The 19,194-nt window shown below is 55.1% G+C and overlaps 3 protein-coding genes across 3 annotated transcripts in view; 1 reads left to right on the top strand and 2 right to left on the bottom strand.

The window, feature by feature from the left end:
• Positions 1-10,715, top strand: part of PLXND1 (plexin D1) — a 62,688-nt gene extending 51,973 nt beyond the window's left edge. The window contains exons 29-35 of the mRNA XM_009882894.1: positions 1,196-1,230; positions 2,937-3,041; positions 3,868-4,031; positions 5,507-5,654; positions 8,747-8,887; positions 9,862-9,936; positions 10,599-10,715. Of these exons, the coding sequence (XP_009881196.1) occupies positions 1,196-1,230; positions 2,937-3,041; positions 3,868-4,031; positions 5,507-5,654; positions 8,747-8,887; positions 9,862-9,936; positions 10,599-10,715 (785 nt within the window). The remainder of the gene's footprint in view (positions 1-1,195; positions 1,231-2,936; positions 3,042-3,867; positions 4,032-5,506; positions 5,655-8,746; positions 8,888-9,861; positions 9,937-10,598) is intronic.
• Positions 10,716-15,500: 4,785 nt separating this feature from the next.
• On the bottom strand, positions 15,501-16,905 carry LOC104284549 (protein B4). The gene is made up of 5 exons (XM_009882893.1): positions 16,890-16,905; positions 16,392-16,678; positions 16,172-16,304; positions 15,934-15,989; positions 15,501-15,860 (listed from the first exon to the last, which is right to left on the bottom strand). Exons 1-5 carry the CDS (start codon positions 16,903-16,905, stop codon positions 15,501-15,503), a joined length of 852 nt encoding a protein of 283 aa, XP_009881195.1.
• A 2,249-nt stretch (positions 16,906-19,154) lies between these two features.
• RHO (rhodopsin) overlaps positions 19,155-19,194 on the bottom strand; it is a 3,743-nt gene continuing 3,703 nt past the window's right edge. Inside the window, exon 5 of the mRNA XM_009882892.1 lies at positions 19,155-19,174. Coding sequence (XP_009881194.1) covers positions 19,155-19,174 — 20 coding nt within the window. The remainder of the gene's footprint in view (positions 19,175-19,194) is intronic.

Here is a 19,194-nt window from a genome sequence, read left to right as displayed (position 1 = left end):
CCCCCTGCCCTGGGCAGGGCCACCTCCCACCAGCCCAGGTTGCTCCAAGCCCCGTCCAACCTGGCCTTGAACACCTCCAGGGATGGGGCAGCCACAGCTTCTCGGGGCAACCTGCGCCAGTGAACAGGCTGAAGGTTCGCCCAGGTTGAAGCCGCAGTGGCCACTGGAGAGGTCACAGATCCCCAAGAGTCTGGGACTTATCCCGGAGGGTGGGTGGCTTCCATACTCCTTCTAACTTGTCTGTGTGACTTGCAGAAGTGGGGATTTGTGCATGCTGCTGCTTCTTGTCCTCCTCTTCTGTAGGAGAAATGAAGAAGGTCTGGGGAATACACGTTTCTGATATACACATTACGGGAGATGCAAGTGTGACGCTTGTGGTTTTGCTTTAAAAATATGTTATCCAGTATCCTCCCCTCTCTCCGCTTGCTGGGGTGCTCAGTGCTTTCCCAGCCCTTAAGACAGAGATGTTTGCACCTTTTGTCTCACATCCTCATTAGGGGTTTGCATTCAATCTGTGCTAACAAAGTGAAAAAAGGGAAGGAGCTGAAACCACTTGATTGGAAAAGCCCTTTCCCTCCCAATTACATATGTTCAGTTTCTTGCCAGCCTATTTCTAGGTTTCAGGCTGTGCAAAGAGTCAAAACAGACCACGGGAGACAAAAATTCACATTGAACATGAAGTTTCAAACCCGGTCTGCAGGCTGCGCGCCCCGAGCCCGTCTCGGCAGTGGGAATCCTTTCGCCTGCTGGAGTGAGGAGCTGCTCGGGGCTGTGGTGGCCTCAATGATGATGCTGGGAGATGGCCATGGGCATGTGGGGCTGCGGGGCACAGTGGGGCATTGCCGGGTACAGTGGGGTGCAGTGGGGCATCACAGGGCATCGCAGAGCATCACGACACAGGAGTGTCCCTCTGCTGGTCCTGCTCTCATGCCCTCTTGGGTCCTTCTTAAAACACCCCTTGGGAGACCTCAAGTCCTTCTTAAGGTACTTCCTGAGGCACTTGCCACGTGCCCCAGAAGGCAATAAACAACCCCAAACCAAATTAAAATGCTGAGGTCACTTGGGGTGGGAACACCAGCTCGGTGCTGGGGTTCTTGGGGAAGGTGAAACACCTCCTGACGTGGAGGGTGTCTGCAGAGGCACATTTCGGTTTGGGTCCTCCAACTGAGCTGCTGTGTCTTTCTCTTCTTCACAGTGAAGGATTTGGACACCGAGAAGTACTTCCACTTGGTAAGTCCCCCGCTCCCAGCTGCAGAGGCTGGTGGCTGCGTGGCGGGGAGGCGGGGGGGGCTCTCCCCTCCTGCCCTCTCGGGGAAGTGCTGCTGGGCAGCAGAGCCTTCGCTCCAGGACACCCGCTCCGCAGCGCGGCACCGCATGGGATGGGTCACAGCAGCGGCTCTGCTGCCCCAGACCTCTCCTGCTGCCATGGCAGCGAGGACGATGGTGGAGCGCGGGCAGGCTCCTTGCAGCAGTGGAAGAGTGCCCATCTAATCTGCACGTTTTGACATATTTCACCTTTACAATGGCTGCCCGTTAGCAGACAGCAGAAGCTGTTGCTTTCATCCCTGCCAGTGGGCGCCGAACAGGATGTTTTGTCTCCGGCAGCTGCCGCGCTAGGGCAGGGAGGCCCTGGGTTGTGGTGGTCCCCTCGGCCAGGCAGGGGGGCCAGGTTGTCCCCTGCTGCCAGGCTGGCTCTCCGGGAGACATCCCCCCGAAAGGTGGCACCCTGGAAGGTGCTGGGCACAAAGAGGTGACCAGTCTGGCTGTGTGCGCACAGCGATCCCTCGTCTCTCCTGCACTTAAGTCTCTGGGTCCTGTTTTTTCAGTGTATGTGATGAAAGAGGAGAAAATCTTCTCAGCCTTGCTGATATTAACTTAATTCATCTCCATGGGATGGAATGTCAGATGTGATGTACAAGCTGGATCAGGGCTCGTTACTTTTCTTCAGAGAGGCTCAAAGAGGCACAGAAAGGTTATCTGTAGACAAGCTTTAGTGCTACAGGACATCATAAAAAACTACCAGGATGGCAAAGTAATTGTTGTGCCTGATCTAGCTGTCAGCAGCCACAGAGAGATCAGGAGCACGGTTGGAGCGCGGCACAGCACCGCTGGTAGCACCCCGTGCAGTCCTGGTCGGGTCACCTACCGGGAGCTCCTGGCATGCCGCCTGCTTCCCAGGGCTGCAGAGATTTATTAGTTCCTGCCTGTGCGCCATGCTGGAAGTACCAAGTGCTAAACATTGCTAAAAGCTCTTATGAAAAAAAGTGTTATGGACAACAGCAGTATTTTATAGCCTGATTTTTTTTTCTCTGCTAAAGTTTCCGTGCTCAAATAGAGTACAAACACACAATGCACGCACACACGTGCACACACGCACGTGAACACACAGAGCAAGGAGGGAGAAGGGATGGGAAACCGAATGTGCACGTGTGAAACAATGCCAAGATGGACTTAAATGGCTTACTAGGTCATTATGGAGCGGTAATTAACTGACCTGACCAGTGGAATATTTATTTTTGCTTTTAAAAAGGCCAGGGTAGGAATATTGGCTGATTGTTCTTGCACTTTTTCCAAATCTAAGAAAAGCTGCTTTCCGCAGAAGCCTTGTGCATTGCTTCTGGGAGCCTAAACTGCAGCCACACAGGAGTACTGCACAGAGACCAGGAAGGCGAGCAGACTAACAAGCAAAGTGAGATTGATTGTTTCATTTTCTTTGTCTAGCTTGAGAGAGGCAATAAAGCGCACAAGAGAAACAAATGTCAGAAAAACTGAGTATTATGAATCACTTTTTTAAAGCCATATAAGGGTGTATTTATAACATAGTAACTGCTTTTTAATTGAATTTTATATGCAGTTGAAATTCTATAAGTAAAGGAAAATTCAGTGTGACACTTCCAGAGAGGAGCACTCTGAACATGTGTTTTATATCGGACCAGGTTCTCCCAACCGATGAATCAATTGAACATAAGAAGTCCCACAGACAGAGCCACAGGAAGAAAGTCCTACCGGAGATCTACCTGACCAGGCTGCTCTCCACAAAGGTAGGGGATGGGATGCCCTCCCTCGTGGCAGGTGGGATTGGGGTTTGGTGGGCTGTAGCGAGACGCCTGCTCTGGGGAAAGAGGACCATGGGGCCACTGGCTCTGGCGAGGCGGTGGGACTCATCTGTCCTGGCCAGCTGGAGTGTGTTGAGCGAGGCTGCTGGGCACCGCCGGCTCCTTGGGTTCCCTGCAGCTTTCCAGCTCGCCCTTGGAGCACCAGCGCTGCTGTGGGAAGCTCCACACAATGTCCCCGGGCTGGTCTGGGGTCTGTGCACGTGAAAGGGATGCTGACTGCCTCAGGGCTGGTGGTGCACAGTTTAGCTCTGAACCCATCTCCCCAGCGAGAGATCCTGCTGGGAAAGGAGATGGAGATGCTCAGTGCTGGGAGCGGGGGGAATGTCTGTGCGATCTTAATTCAGATTTGAACTTCCCCACTCTCTGCGAGTGCTCAGCTCCAGCAGTTGGGCTCCCAGCCCATCTTTAATCCCAGCATGATGCCTCACTGGAGCAGAGATCACAAGAATGGCCAGCAGTCTCTAGTCTTCTTTGTATTTACTGTAGAGAACAATCACAGATGTGAGATCCTAGCAGTAAGAAAGAAAATCTTGATGCCAAAAGAAATTAAACCCAAATGCAAGCTAATTATATCGCTATGCACAAACAAACCTTTCCCTCCCTGCTTCGGCATCCCCTTTCTCTTGTGATTTATCCAACTGGCAGCGAAGGATTTCCCCTTGCGCGCAGCAGTCGCAGTCCCTCATGCTGTTTTCCTGGGCTCGGGTGCTGGTTCTGTCCCCAGTCTCCATCGTGTGCGCTTGTCCCGCAGGGCACGCTGCAGAAGTTCTTGGACGACTTGTTCAAAGCCATTCTTAGTATTCGAGATGATAAACCACCTGTGGCCGTGAAGTATTTCTTTGACTTCCTAGAGGAGCAAGCAGAGAAAAGAGGGATCACAGACCCTGACACTATGCACATCTGGAAGACCAACAGGTTTGGAAGAGGAAATCTCTTATTTCTTTCCTTCCTTCCATCTCTCAGGAGCAGCAGCTGCAAAGCCTTGGTGTCCTGGACTAATCTTTAGGTTGCTAAAAGTAGAAGAGGGACTTGGAAAACAGGGGTGGTGGTGGAGGTGGGGCAGCGGAATATGAGGCCAAACACAGGCTTGGAGAGCTTTGAGCAAACAGAGAGCTCAGGGGAACAGCGAGCTGGAAGAGGAGGCGTAGGCAGATAAAGGGCAGATTGAACTGGCACACTAATACAAATAATAAAAGGAGAAACAGAAGAGGGACGGGACGACAGGAGATAGCAATGGTGTTAGCTCCAACTGCTGGAGATCTGAAACAGAGTCCAAAATTATGCCATGTCTTAAAACATCATGGAGATTTTAAAAACAGTGCATTTGGCTCCTTTTCATTTGCTTTCTGGGTTTTCAGCCCTTGGGGGCACTTTTCCCAACTTATCTCTGTAACCAAGCTGGGGCTCCAGGGCATTCACAAGACTCCAGGAGCTGGTGCTGTGACAGTAGTGTGCTGGTGGGCACCGCAGCACTGGGGACCAGCCGGGAGCGGTGCTGAGAGACATGATGAGCAATGGGGATAGGGTCGGGGAGCCAAAGTGAAGGGGGGAAATAGAGCAGGGGAGAAAGGAGAAGATTGAACCGGGGAGAGCCGGGAGCTTGGAAGGAGTGTCAAGGAGACTCAGCGCTTCTGAGCGTGCGGGGACAGTAACTGTTTCCAGCCCAACATGTGAAAATTAAAAACAAATTTGACTGGGATAGCAGGCATGCAGACATAACCGTTGAGCTACAGATTTGCCTACCCTTCATTACCTTTAATTGCCAGTAGAGCAAAGACTTATAGTGGCTTTCACTCTTCAGCTGCTGAGGAGGGATGGTTGGAAGGGCGAGCGATAGACTGACACTGTTGTGGCCAAATGAGCAGTGAAATAACTGGAGGAGAAAATGATGAGAGAGCAGAAAAAAAGACATATGAAATGCATTTCACGGGGCCAGGCTTACCATCAGAACCAGATGACGGTTACTGTCGAGGAAGAAGGAAAAGGAGCTGACACCATTGTATAGAAATCAGCGAGTGGGGAAGCTTGATTCAACAGCCCCGTGCAGGCACACCAGCCAGTGCCTCTCCTGGAGCACCACCAGCCCAGGGAGCTGCTGAAGGAGCAGGGGTGTACGCTCCCCTAGACAAGGCTGTACATCATGTCTGCTGTCCGTGCCGCGTGCTTCAGCCTGAAGAAATGTCTCTTCGGGGTGAAGAGGTGTGCCTGTCCCTCTAGCTAGGCAGAGGGCCATACGCTACCAGGGTGTGATTCAATAGCAGAACCTGACTCCTTATTTTATTCCTCTCTACTATTCACTTCCTATCATCATCTTTCGTGCATTTCCTCCCCTCTCCCTCTGGAGTACAAAAACTCACCCGGTGTGTGTTCCTGGCTTGTTTCCTTTGCAGCCTACCTCTGAGGTTTTGGGTCAACATCCTGAAGAACCCCCAGTTCGTCTTCGATATTGACAAGACAGACCACATCGACGCCTGTCTCTCTGTGATAGCACAGGCCTTCATTGACGCCTGCTCCCTGTCGGACCTGCAGCTGGGCAAGGTACCCTCCAGAGAGGACATCTCGCTGCTGCTGGAGCGGCCAGGGACACTGACCAGTATGGGTGGGAAGGGGCTGTTGGAGGTCACCCAGTCCAACCTGTCGCGGCAGCGGGGCTGGCTGGGAGCCACTTGCTGATGTTCACACGGATGAGTTTTGGCTGTCTCCGAGGTCAGGTTCTCCCCCTCCCTTCCCCACCACTTCGTTCGGGCTTGAGCTGGGACGTTGCACGCTCTCTGTCACAAAGGGCGGTCAGGGAGTGGGAACACTCGGTCTCGGGCAGGATGGCGAAGGGCAAGGCCCCAGCCTGGAAGGCTCAGACGCTGGCTCGTGTGCTCGGTGTTCCCCAGTGGCCGTACTGTTGTGCCGCAGTCCTGGGAGCGCACCCAGCTTACTCAGCACAGTGTCTGAAACGCTTCCTGACGGGGCTGAGCTGGTGTGTGAGCAGATGAACATTCTCTGTTGTTGTCTCGGGCAGCAGTGTACCCTTCCAGGGCGAGCACGGGTGGGCATCAGCCCTGCTGGGGGCACAGGCAGACTCAGCACGGGAGCCCAGCTCCCTCAGTCAGGGCTGGTTTTGGGGACATCGTTAGCATAACAGTCCCATAACAGCTGCTGAGGGACGATGTAAATTCCCCGTGGCAGGATGGAAAAGGATCTAGCTTCAGGTGAAGCTTTACTCATCACTATCAGTGGTTTCTGCACACCCTCTCACCCGGGGAAGCTGTGAGAAGCTCTGGTGGAGCAGAGCCTTCGGGAACGTGGGCTGCACCTGCCCAGGCAGCACGGACCCAGCCTGGCTCACGCGGAGGTGTGGGCACTACCCGGGGCCATCCTTTTGACACCCCCGTCAGCACGTGGAAGCACGTGGCGGGCACTGCCGTAGCCCTGCCTGTCGAGCACTTGGTGCTCCCCTCCGGGGGCAGCGTCTCTGTCACACGTTGGCCATCTCCGGTGTGCGGTCAGAGCCCGGCGGACACGGCACACCCGCGTAGGAAGCTATGCCTGCTCTGAGCAACCGCAAGGCTGCGCGGGCCAGGTCTCCTCTCCTGCTGTGGGGCTCCCACGCACCATCCCGCGGGGCCGGCAGGCAGCGAGGCGTCCAGTGCGCATGTTCTCTGTTCTCCCACTGGCTTGGCTGAGCGCGGTGTTGACATTTGAAACTTCCCGACATAAATAAGTTTTATTAAGAAATGCTGTAAATCGTCCCCCGCTGCCCCCCCGCCCCAGGGGCTGGCGGCAGCACTGTGTGTGACGTAGAAGGGACCCTACAGAGAGAGGGGCAGGAGGCGGGGGCTGCCCAGCGCATCCCCCCGACCGAGAGCCACAGGAAGCCTTCACTGGGAGAGGTTAATACTGGAGGAAGACCTAATGAGCGCTTGATTTTTTGTTTGTTTGGGTTTGGGTCTTTTTTTTCCGCACGTGTTACGAAACACCTACAATTTGTCCTTGTCAAGCTGTGGGTGAGGGGAAGAGGGGTCAGCTGGAGTCAGACAGCAGATGGAAACATTTTTCAGCAATACAATAGCATAAGTGAAGAAATTGTTGAGTAATGTGGGAAGAATAAATCCTCAGCATAAAAATCAGCTTGCATATACGGACAGTATACGGCTGAATGTTTTCCAGGCTGGATTCCTCCCCTGGTTTCAGCACGTTGTGCTTGATAACTGCAAATGTGAGAACAGACTCAGACTCTGTACATCCACAGTGCGCAAGCAGTTAATAAACCAGTACCCGTCTCTTCATAATACAGAGCGGACAAATCAGACACAAATTAGAAAATAATTCAAAAAAGAGTCAGCATGGGTTTCTTTTGTATTTCTAAGGGAAAAAAAAAATATGTTGTGAGCAGGCTCTGTAACTTGGCTATATTCCTGTAATGCCTTGCCATTGGGTTTGAAAATAAACTGCCGTGGGATCTGGTGCCACAGCCTGGTGCCCATTTCCCCTGCAGCATTAGCCACGCTACATATTGCAGCAGCAGATTGCAGTTACCCCGGGCTTCCTTATTTACTGCCCGATGCAGCTGAAGATGCTGCCTCCGCGGCTGGAGCCCTGCCGCGCGCTCCCTGGCGATCCTCCCTCTCCTCCACCTGTCAGAGCGGGCACAGTCCTGCGCTCCAGCGTCCGGGCGGCGGGACGTGTTGATCTTACTCCCCTCTGTGTCCCCGAGCCCGGGGCTGTTTCCCTTTGGGATGCAACACCAGGCCAGTCAGCCAAGTTCATTCCCGGGGTAATGATATCAGCGGGGCAGGATTGCCTTGAGGTTAAAATCATTCATGCCTGTGTTTGCAAGGAGTGCAGGCAGGGTTATGCCTTCACTGGTACAACCCGATCGTGTGGCTGGGAGGTTAAGACTGCTTTGTCTAAGCTGACATTAATCAAGAGAACTCAGAATTTTCTGTTAATTACTTTACATGCACTCAATATAGGCCAGGCAGGCCGGGTTAGCCAATGCAAAATAAATCAAAGCTACGTGAAAAATCCAAGAGCAACATTTCAACTGACAAAGTTCAGCTTGTGAGAGCTTTGTTCTTCAGTTTAAATCAAGCTGTCTGCTCAAGAGACCCGAGTAAACGCATGCAGAAGCTCTTCCCTTGTTACCAATTTCCACACGCAGAGCCGTTGAGCACAAGTGTTTTATCTAATGCGGTTGCGCTGCACTCATCTGCAGAGCATCACCTGGCAGCAAGCCACCTCGCCTGACCTTGTGCATGCTTTTTAGCCTGCCCTTGCTGCAAATTAAAACATATTCCCATAGACCACCTTCACTGGCATTGTAGCTAACGAACGTTCAGCTCACGCTAGGGAGAAGGGCAGAGGGACTCTGTGGCTCCGCAGGCGGGTGGTACCTGTCTGCAGCACCTTGATGTGTTTGAGCAACCGCCTCTGTCATTAGCTGTTTTGTGCCTCGGTGCTGTCCCACCACACTCCCATCTGTGCAAAGCCAGGACCAAAGATGTAGCTGTTTCTTGAACCCAGCTGTAGCTGAAGTCAATGTCTGACGGTTAGCACTTCGGTCAGACAAACAGGATAAGAAGTTTTCAGCCAGGAACAATATGGGATCTGATTTCCACGTCTCGCCCTCGCTCTAGGACTCCCCGACCAATAAACTACTGTACGCCAAGGAGATCCCCGAGTATAGGAAGATAGTGCAGCGATACTACAAGCAAATCCACGACATGCCCCCGCTCAGCGAGCAGGAGATGAACGCCCACCTCGCAGAGGAGTCACGGGTAAGACGTGCTGGGCTGCAGCGGGCAGAGGGGTCTCGGCCGGCACACACCCCTGTGCTGGGGACGGGCTCGGGTCTGCAGGCTCAGTGCCCTGCCGGAGCGAGAACCACCGAGCCTGCTCTGCTCTGGCTGACAGCAGGACTCGGGCAGCAGCAGGGAGCGCAGATAGGCTGCACTCAGCTACTCTTTAGATGCTGGAGGGAGCAAACAAGAAAGGGTATTTTGCCTCAAACTTCCAGGCACAAACTTGAACTGACCTAATTCCAAGCATCTTCAGTTACTGCCGGAGCTGCAGTAAACACCCATGAGTTAGCTTGAACATAACGAGCTTTGGCACCACTGGGAACTGAATGCGAAATTCAGTGCCAAAGAGCCAAAGAGCCAGGAAGTTTGGAAAAGGATCTCTGCCGTCCCGCAGCCCCCCGGCCAGCTGGCCCCCGGGCGCCCGCTGCCAGGGCCAGCCCCGAGTCCCAGGCAGCATGCTGGCAGCCAGCCCTGGCAGCCAGCCCGCGTGCGGGATGCCGGCCCTGGTACCAGCTACCAGACTCGGGAGCTGGCAGCTACGCTCCGGATCCGAGTCCTGCCAGTGATGCGCCACAGCTTCCTCAAAATCAAACCATCTCCCCACAGCGTTTTAGCTTCAGCCACCGAGAGGGTTTCTTTCATCCGCATTCCTCTGCGCAGCTCTCATGCTGCCCCATCCTCTGGAATGGCTTTGAGCACTGAGGGGTAAACAGTGCGATCAAGCATGGGCATTTAGCACTGGCTTTAAAAGGACTGAGACCGCTTCTGATATAAGCAAATGCACCTTCCTTAAAGGAGTAAGTGAAAAGTGTGGCTGCATCAGTGCAACAGTAATAAAAATATCCAGGCAAAAACCCTCTTTTAATCTAGTTAATGCCTGCTGACTGGGCTTCAACTCGCTTGCTGCATCACATTAATATTTCTCCCCTTTTTGTTCTGTCTTTATAAAGAAATACCGAAATGAATTCAACACCAATGTCGCCATGGCTGAGATATACAAATACGCCAAGAGATATCGCTCCCAGGTGAGTGGGTTCAGCTGCACTCGGGCCTCAGCGTACCTGTGGAGGGAATGACAAGTGGAATGTTGTAACCGAGCAGTCAAACGCCCGCATCCAGTCCTACAGAAAAGGGATTATCATTTTTTGCATAATCCTACGCACATATGTAATATATGCACACACAGATGCACCTGCTCTCCTATCCCTTGGCTGACGACTTCTTGGAAGAGAAGGCCAGCTATTCCTGGCTGATTTTAACAGCATTTGGCTGGGCTGGACTGCAGTGGGTTGCCCAATGTGTAGACCCAGAGATGCTTTCAGGAGGGCAGAGCATGCTGATACAGTCCGCTCCCAAAATAACCTGCCACCCACCGCCCCTGGCTGGCTCCTGCACCCTGCACTCTCGCGCTGCAGGCTACCTCTGCGCTGTGAGCTGCTTGATGACAATGGTTTTCGGTTGCATTCCCCTCTTCTCCCACCCCCTGCCCAGGGACTTCGTTGTGCCCTGAAGCAGCTGGCAGATGCTGGGGCACGTGGCGCAGGGGCTGCGGGGCAGGGTGGGCTCTCCCTGGTGGAGATCCAGCTGGGATTTGGGCTCAACAGGGCTGGTGGGGGGAGCTGGGCTGGCGGGTGGGCACCCCAGCCCAGCACTGCCTTGGTCGCCCACCTGCCCGTGTCTCCTGCAGATCGTGGCTGCCCTGGACGCCAACCCCACAACGAAGCGCACCCAGCTCCAGCACAAGTTCGAGCAAGTGATTGCGCTCATGGAGGATAACATCTACGAGTGCTGCAGTGAAGCCTAGGCTGGCTGCAGCCCTGGAAGTGACCTTCTGCACAGCGCCGTGCCGTAGGGAACCTGCCTTCAGCCGTGGATACACCATGCATTGCCTCTGCCAGGGCCATACTCAAACCAGCCTTGTGGTGGGGGTGGGCCTGGACCACGGCTGACGGGCTCCCTCACCTAACAAGAAGCCACAAGACACCTTTCCGAGCAGCTCAAACCCCCCCTGGTCTGCACTGTGGCACCCATAATTTATTTGCTGTTGCCAGCCAGAAACGGAGACGTGACACTTGTGGCAAGCTCAATTCACCACTTCCCTCTGATCAGCGCCCGGGCGGTCAGTGGCTCCCTGCATCCCTGCTTGTGGTTCCTCAGGACAAGAGACGGGGCTGCAGAAGCTGTAACAATAGACACCAAGCAGAAGGGTAGCCTCAGGGAGTAACAAGTGGAGACGGCAACGGCCATTGGAGCAACGCCTGAGCTCCCTTCCACACCATCCCTCTGACATCCTTGTTTTTCCAACACCAGGGACGCTATCAACTGTTCACTATCTGCTGCATTCTGTGTATTTTTGTGCCTTTTAATTTTTGTACTGTATGTGTAAACATAACCACTCCTCCATCTGAGATTTGGGCGACATGGAGAACTCGGGGCTGAGACAAAGCAGTTGCTTCCCAAGCAGCTAAGGCATGGTGAAAGCACTTTACCCCCTGGCAGACAGCTGTTAGGGAGCCAGAGGGAGCGTGGCGTGTTAGACAGCGTGGGAAGGGCTGCTCCCCCTTCCCCAGGTTCCCAGATCTGCATGCACAGGGAGCTGGAGTTGCAGTGGTAGGCAGATGTCCCCTAACGACCCACCTTTCAGCCAGCCGGTCACAGGCACAGCTTCTGCCTAGAAGCGTAAGACCAGACACAATAGATGAGGGGCAGGACTTCTGCCTCCCGCTCCAGTCTCCCTGCCGTGCTGGCTGTGCGCACCTCTGTGGCACTGTCCCGGCTCAGCCTCAGCAGAGCCGCTCATGCCCGCAGGGGCTGGCGCCTGCTGACAGCCCTCTGACAGAGCAGACTTGAGCCCTGTGCAGGGCAAAACACCAGGTAGCATCTGCCCTCCCTCTGCCCCATGTGCTCCAGCACCTCCCTGCTATCATCACTGAAAACAAGGTCAGTGCTACAGAGGTGTCTTCCTAAAGCAGTTTGTTCTGCTTGCTTTAGACACAGCCCACCACGGTTGTCACCTGAAAGCAACCAAGAGAATGCAATTGTGCTGTTTCCATTCTTTTTTTCAGCCCGTAAAGGCAAAAGACTGGACCCCATCCCCCTGGCAGTGCGATGCTCTCGCTTGCACAGGCCAGCAGAGCCGCTCCAGCAGCCCAACCTGCAAACAAAGGCTGAAAGTGTCTCGCACCTCCTTACACTGGGGTCAGCAAGCAGGGTCTCACTGCACAAACCAAGAAACTTCACCACTGACCCGCAGCATCTGCGCTGGGGCAAACCCCCTGTCCCAGCTTGGTGGTCCATTCTCCTTTGTGCTGGCAGCTTCGTCCTTTCTGCAGCCAGGGGAGCCAGGACAGCTCTGGTCTTCTCCAGCATCACTCAGGCCCCTCTGTAGAGGCTGGACCGCAGCTAGCGCCACATGCTCAAAGCCAGCACTCCCATGCAGGCAAAGGCAACCTGCCCATGAGAGCTAAACCCAGCCGTAGCCACCGCATTTTCAAACTGCCAAATAGAAAAGAAAAAAGAAAAAAAAAGAAAAAAGTTACTACCTCACTCCAGGCAGGGCCAAAGGTGAGCCTTCGTTACTCATCCAGCTGGCAAGGATGCAACCTGGTATTAGATGACTTTGGACCACCAAAACTCTTCCTGGGTGACTCACTGCCGTGGACAGGTGGCCTCCATCCCATCGTTTCCAGTAATGCCACATTTGTCAGAAATTGGAACATCAGAATCGTGTGTGTGTATATAGATATCTATTTTAAAACAAATGATAGACTTTATCCAGTATGTTAAAAGGGGGGGAGGGAGGGGAGGGAAAGGGGAAGAACAGAGTTTCGGGTTTTTTTTTAAAAAAAGAACTACAGAAAAAAGTACATACACTGTAGAGGTTTCAATGTCTTTGCTGAGGATGTGGCTTCAGAATAGAAACTCTAAGAATGTAGCTGGGCTACATTTTATTTTGAAAGTGATTTCACAAAAAAAAGTCTTGAATTTTTTTTCTTTTAGAAACTGTGAATAGCTGCCAGAGATATAGGCAGGCCCAGCACAGGGAAGGCAAGGGTGAGAAGGACCAAGGTGGCAGAGAATGTTGAGCTTGGGGAAGTGGGGAGAGGGCCATGGAGCAACAGCCCCATGTTGTTACAAGGAAAGGATACAGGTGAGCCAATAGTATAGTTTGCCTCCAGGTGATGTGACTGGACCATGTATTGGGGCCTATTGCTTTATTATTTAATTTTTTTCCAAAGCAAGAAAAATAAAATAAAAAAAAAAGTAGTTGCTACAACCATTTTCAAGGAACAACTTTAATGGCGCAGAAGCTTGAGGGTTTGTAGTGTTGCCTTGAACCCCCAAGCCCTTTGTAACATGTTTTTAAACTTTGGCACGTGTCGTGGGTGTAGTGCCCTTACCTGCTGTGTAGTGAAGTGGCAGACTCTTGGAAAAGCCTATCTTTGTAATAAAACAAGATGCTGAAACCAGCGTAGTGAAGTTCCTGCCCCTGTGCACACAGAGGGCACACAACACAGTGGCAGACACCCGTTGCCACCCACAGTCAGGCTGCTGTCCCTTGCCGAGGACAGGGCGCCTGTCCTCCCGCACCCCCTGGCCTGCTGACCGCCATGCTCATCCAGCGTAGGAGCACGAGCAGGAGGGTGGCTTGCAGGGATGTGCAGCAAGCTTTGCATGTACAAGATGTACCATGCTCAGGGTTGGCAGCTCAGCTCATAACCACCGTGTTTCCATACAAGATAGAGTTTGACCCCTCTGGGCTGCAGAGCCCTGATGTCCTGCAGAGCCCTGATGTCCTGCAGAGCCCTGATGTCCTGCAGAGCCCACTGTGGCCACGCACTGCTCCTGCTACCCAGTACCGAGGGTCCTGCCAGAACAGGAGCTGGTGCAGGAGGGGGAAGAGCTGTGCGAGGACACAGCCACGTGCCTTAACTGACCGCACGCTGTGCCGCACACTCGCAGACCAGTAACACTACAGCAGTGCCCAGGACCGGGTGCCCTTACCTCTGCCAGGTGCTGTCACCCCATGAGACAGTGTCCTCTCCCAGCCCTGGGCAGCCCAGCGCCTGGCTCTGCACCACCACTGTGGCCAGCCCTCGACACTTCTGGCTTCAGCACTGTGACACCCACTGTGGCCCATGGGTCTTAATAACCATGGCATTGCTAAATCCTCTCTCTTCCACCTCCCCTGGTAAAAGCTGCTCTTTCCAGACACCAGAGGGATTTTCTTTCCCTGCTAGGAAGTTGATTCTTAGTAAAGCTAAATCCAGCCATTAAATGATTTGGCCTCTCGAAGCGAAAGAGCCTCACATTTCACACTGGGTGCCTGCTGAGAGGACACAGCTCCTGCCCAGTTCTGTTACAGGACACTTCCATGCAAGCAAGCAGTGCGTGGTGAGGCTAACCATCACAGGGCCAGGCGAGCTCTGCTTAGTTATTACTGTGGCACCTCCCACCCTGTCCCTGGGGGCACACAAGTTTCGGCTCCATTAAAGATGGCTCAACACGGCCAAGGCTGAAGTTTAAAGAGAAGTTAGTTTGCTCAGCTCTTGCTTAAGCCCCAAAGCAAGGCCAGGAGCCTTGGAGGGCATTGGCAAGGCCAGCTGAAGATTAGCAAAATCCTCTTTAGGAAGAGAGTTTTACTTCCACTTATTTTCTCCTGCCCAGGAGGACTGTAACCCTTTGCATTATCAGACTGACCTTCAGAAGGGCTCTCTTCTGTGCAGAGCAAGAGAAATTCAAGCATTTGAAACTATTAAATGAAAGCGTTCATATGTTGACCCACAGGAGCTAGCAAGACAGGTTTAGAGGTGGGCACTGTGCCACAGATAGATAACAGGAGCATGAGCAATGCTGCAGTCTACAGCAAACACCCCAAACTCTTTTTCTGAGCCCTAAAACACTTCTATCTCCCTCTTACCGTCGTTAGAGCACAGGCAGCTCCCCCCAGCGCTAGGGACCCTTGCCCATGGCATGCACCCGGACCTGCTGCCCCCAGCACTCCTGTAATCCCAGCTCAGCCAGGCATTAGCACAAGGGCAGCCAGGAGGGCAGAGGGCCGGACACCTACCCCACACCGAGGCTGCGGGGCCCACAGCAGCAGGACTGGCCAAGCCTGAGCTTTGCAGTGCCCAGGGGTGCCACCATGCTGTGTCCCAGGGCACCCTGCCCGGGCCATCACCCAGCACTGGGGCTCACCGCCAGCCCACACACACAGCCCCCAAAGCCCAGCACTGCTGGCTGGCCAGCCGTGCCACTGCAGCTGGCAGCTGGGGACACATGGGGATAGACAGGGCACTTCTCCATGACAGCAGGCATGGCAGGCAGCTGTCTGGGGCACCAGCTCACCACCGTGCCACGCGGGACGAGGCCAGGGCTGGAGGACTTTGGCGCCAGGAGGTGGGAGTGCAGGGGCAGAGACCCACAGGCAGGGCAGCAGTCACACCATTTCATGAGGGGAGTGAAAAATCTTTATTAAGTCTGTGTTCACCTCTTGCTAAAACCTGTCCTGGGGACTAAAACCAATGCAGACCCCATGGGCTGGAAGCAGGGCTGGGCTCCCACGGGGAGCGGGGCCACCCAGGACCCCCTACGGGGCCTTCCTGCCCGCTGCATGGGGGGCTGCCCGCTGCAGCCCGGCCTCCCCCTGGCCGACTGATGTGGCTGCCTGGGGCTTCCTCGCCTTGCCTCGACCCCCCTTCGCCTTGGCGATGTCCTGCTGTTCCCCCTGGGGTGCCTTCCCCTTGCTCTTTCCTGCTGGGGCCTTTTGGGGCCCCTTTGCCCCAGCACCCACAGGTCTGTCACCATCGCCACCACCTCCTCCTGCATCCTCAGCAGCCAGACCCATGGGGAGCTGTGAACGCCCTTTGCCGGGGGCCCGGCGGCGGCTGGCAGCCTGCAGGGGCTTTGCTCCGTCGCTCCTGGGCTTTGCTGCTGCTGGTGGCTGGGCCTGGAAGGGAGAGAGCACCTCAGGCTGCCGCCAGGCCATGAGCCACCCAGCCTCACCACTGGGCCCTACTCACATCTGCGGGCTTCGCCCTCGGCTTTGCCTTCTCTGCTGTCGGCTTCTCCTTCACTGCTGTCAGCATTCCCTTCTCCACTGTGGGCTTCGCCTTCGTCACAGTTGGCTTTGCCTTCTCCGCTGTTGGCTTTGCCTTCACTGTCCCTGTGGGAGAAGGGGTGATGGATAAGCCCAAGCAGAGCCCTCTGCATGGGGCTGGGGCAGCCCCGGAGTGGCTTATGGCACCACCAGCCCCTCACCTCGCTGCCGCGGACTCGCTGCAGGGGCCTGGGGCGGCTTGGTGGTCCCTTTCCGACCTGGCTTCGGGGCCTGTCCTCCATCGGAACTCACCAGGCCCAGCGGCTGCTTGTGCCGCAGCTTCTCAGGGGCTAACTGGGGGCAAGAGAAGGGTGAAAGTGGGGCCAGGCGGCACCATGGCCCCCAGCCCCACCATTTCGGGGCCGGCAGCCCCCTGCTTACCTTGAAGCGGCCGGTGGCCCCCACAGCCGAGGAGTTGCGGGGCCGCACCAGGTCCCCACGGCTCAGCCCCTTGCTCAGTGCCTGTTTCAGCAGGTACTTGAGGCGGATGGGGTCCACGGTGGGGTACTTGGACAGGATGAACCGCTTGATGGCGACAACCGAGGTGCCCTTCGTGTCATTCTGGGCCCGCAGTGCCTCAATGACCATATGCAGGGTGGAAGGGCGGGAGGGCCACCAGCCCTGGGCCAGCGGTTGCGGGAGCTGAGCTGTGCCGGCAGCATCAGCTGCTGGAAGAAGCAAGAGGCACCTCCTGGGACCCTGACCCGTGCCCAGCCCCAAGGCACTGACACTCCCGAGGGCTGCAGCCCCCCCCAAAGCCAAGCAGCCACCACCCTGCTCATCCCTGCAGCCTCACAGGGACCATGGCCACCAGAACCCAAGCAGACCCTCAGCCCCACAGCTCTGCTGGGACCTCACAGTGCTCAGCAAACTCCTTACCCAGCTCAGGTTCCATGGCAGCACACGGGCACACACAACCACACCCCTAAAGCCCTAAGGCAGCCTCCAGCTCTGCTGGCAGCACCACTACCCCTGCTCACAGGCTGAGTTCACTTCCAGCTAATTTATCTGATTAGCACCCTAACTGCAGGGGCTGGTTAGCAGCTGCTAATTGCTCTGGTTGCTGCCCCGGTGGGAGCAGGTGGCGGGAAGCCAAGCGCCCTTTGCCAAGGCTTTGTGAGGGGCTGGAGGGAGAAGGGGCATGTCTGCGCAGAGGGTTTGGAGAGGGGTGGGAGATGGGGGGGTTATGCGCCTGAACGTGCAGGGGAAAGGCACCCACCCGCTGCGTGGTGGGTGGCGGGGTGCTGACAGTGCTTGCTGCGGGGCGGTCAGGCAGACAGCCCATGGTGTGGGGCCCACCCAGGACCCGTTCCCGGTGCGCTGGTGTGACATGCCAGCTCCCTTCGCCTGGGATGGCCCCCCTGGGAAGAGAGGGGCTTCACTGCCAGGGGAACCTGATAATGGGGGGAAAACCGATCCCACAAACAAGAGGAGGAAAATGGAGAGCTGCTTTGTTGGCCAGTGAAGGCAGGAGGAGCGATGCCCTGAGAGCAGCTTGTGAGCACTCACGAGCAGGACCCACACTTGCCCCCGCCTGCTGACTCCCACCGTGTTTCAGGGAGAGCACTCCCAGCCTCACACGCAGGCAGCACCTCCGAGTCCCCATGCTGGCTCCTGGCGCAGCAACTGCCCCACACCGAGGACAGCGTTGTCCCGTGGGCCAGGTGTGAGCTGAGCCCACGGCCATCCGGGATCCCCGAGGCGGCCAGGGCACTTCTGTGTCATGGCTGTGGTAAAAATAAGTTCTCCTGTGATCCTGCGGACACTTTCCCCACCGTTCCAGTGGGGAAGGGTATTTGTGCTACTTTCTGTTCTGCCTGTGCTCGTGAGGCGAGCCTGAGTAATTCACCAACTGCTCTTTGGTGCAGGAACAGCACGAATGTCCCCCCTCGGGGACCACTGTGTTTCTCCGCAGTGCGCCACGTCAATCCCTTCTTCTTTACGCAAGAGCCACAGGGCTTTCATACGCAACGTCTATCGAAGCCGTGGGGGAGCTGCAAGCCCGAGGAAGGGCCGGGATTATGTGACGGTAGGGCTGGTTTATGGGCCGACTCAGCAGACGTTACTGCACCAATGTACATGCAAAGCGCTGCCCAGAAAGACCATCGTCAAGGTCTGCGCCCACCTGCTGAGCCCGGGGACAGATGCTGGCAGGGGACCGAGGTGCCAGCAGGAGCCAGGTCTGGAGCAAGGAGCCGGGAGAAGCACCCAGTGCCCCGGACCAGCACCACCAGCCCGTTCCCTGCTCCATTTCCAGTCCATTTCCGAATTCCCTGGGAAGGGGCCAGTGGGGACACTGGAGGGATGCGGGGGCTGGCACCACAGCAGGCATGGGTACATCTCTTCCAACCATCTCTCCCTCCTGGATCTGTCCATCACCTCTCTGGCAGCTCCGTGGTGCATCCGGCACCTGCCCTCGCTGGCAGGGGGGTTCCCAAACCTCGTTTGCCCCTACCACCGCCAGCAGCAGCCATAGGGCTGGCCATGGCGGGGGGGGACAGCCCATGGGCTTGGGGCCGGGACATCACCAGCATGTGCTGGGGCCGGTCCGGGGTGGGCGGGAAAGCTGCAGCACCAAGCATCGCATGGCTCCCGTGGAGCACAGCCTTACGGACAGCAAATAAACACCAAATCCTTCCTCCTCTTCCCTCCAAAACCAGCTCCCAGATTTGAAGTACATGAATCAGACATCAGCCTAAACACTGAATTATTCATAAACCTCTAATCTTCAGATTTCACTGAATATGCAGAAGTATCGATAAAAAAAAAATAATGAGAGAATTGTACTTGCAAATTGCTCTTTATTAAAGGTTTAACTTGCATGGGTTCTATACGTTCCCTATTAGACCTTGCAAAGCTGCATAGGATTAGAAATCAGAGAGGATAATAATGTACAAAAATAGTTTCAAATGTTGATAACACTGAACAGCGAGAAAAACATCTTATTTGTATAACTGAGCTAAAAATAAAAATGAAGAACACTGCTACAATTGCAATATGCCATCTTGTAGTGCTTAAAACATATGTCGACGTCTCTGAGCCATATGCTCCCATGTCTTGCCTGCTACAGTGCGGAGGGAAGCTTAGCAATGCACCGATCAGTCCTCAAAAGCACAAGCACTGGCCAAAACCTCCTACTCGGGCTCATGCCAAACTGATTGCAGCTGAAACAGGGGAGGGGGGG

Source organism: Charadrius vociferus, unplaced genomic scaffold (genome assembly GCF_000708025.1).
Source record: "Charadrius vociferus isolate BGI_N301 unplaced genomic scaffold, ASM70802v2 scaffold433, whole genome shotgun sequence".
Classification (NCBI taxonomy): Eukaryota; Metazoa; Chordata; class Aves; order Charadriiformes; family Charadriidae; genus Charadrius; species Charadrius vociferus.
This window is presented reverse-complemented; position numbering and strand designations above follow the sequence as displayed.

What these genes read in the sequence shown, in the direction of transcription:
- LOC104284549 (XM_009882893.1), bottom strand. An exon ending in GGGCCACCGGCCGCTTCAAG is followed by an intron (nt 16,305 to 16,391) that starts GTAAGCAGGGGG and finishes TCTTGCCCCCAG; the next exon opens with TTAGCCCCTGAGAAGCTGCG. An exon ending in AGCGAGTCCGCGGCAGCGAG is followed by an intron (nt 15,990 to 16,171) that starts GTGAGGGGCTGG and finishes GAATGCTGACAG; the next exon opens with CAGTGAAGGAGAAGCCGACA.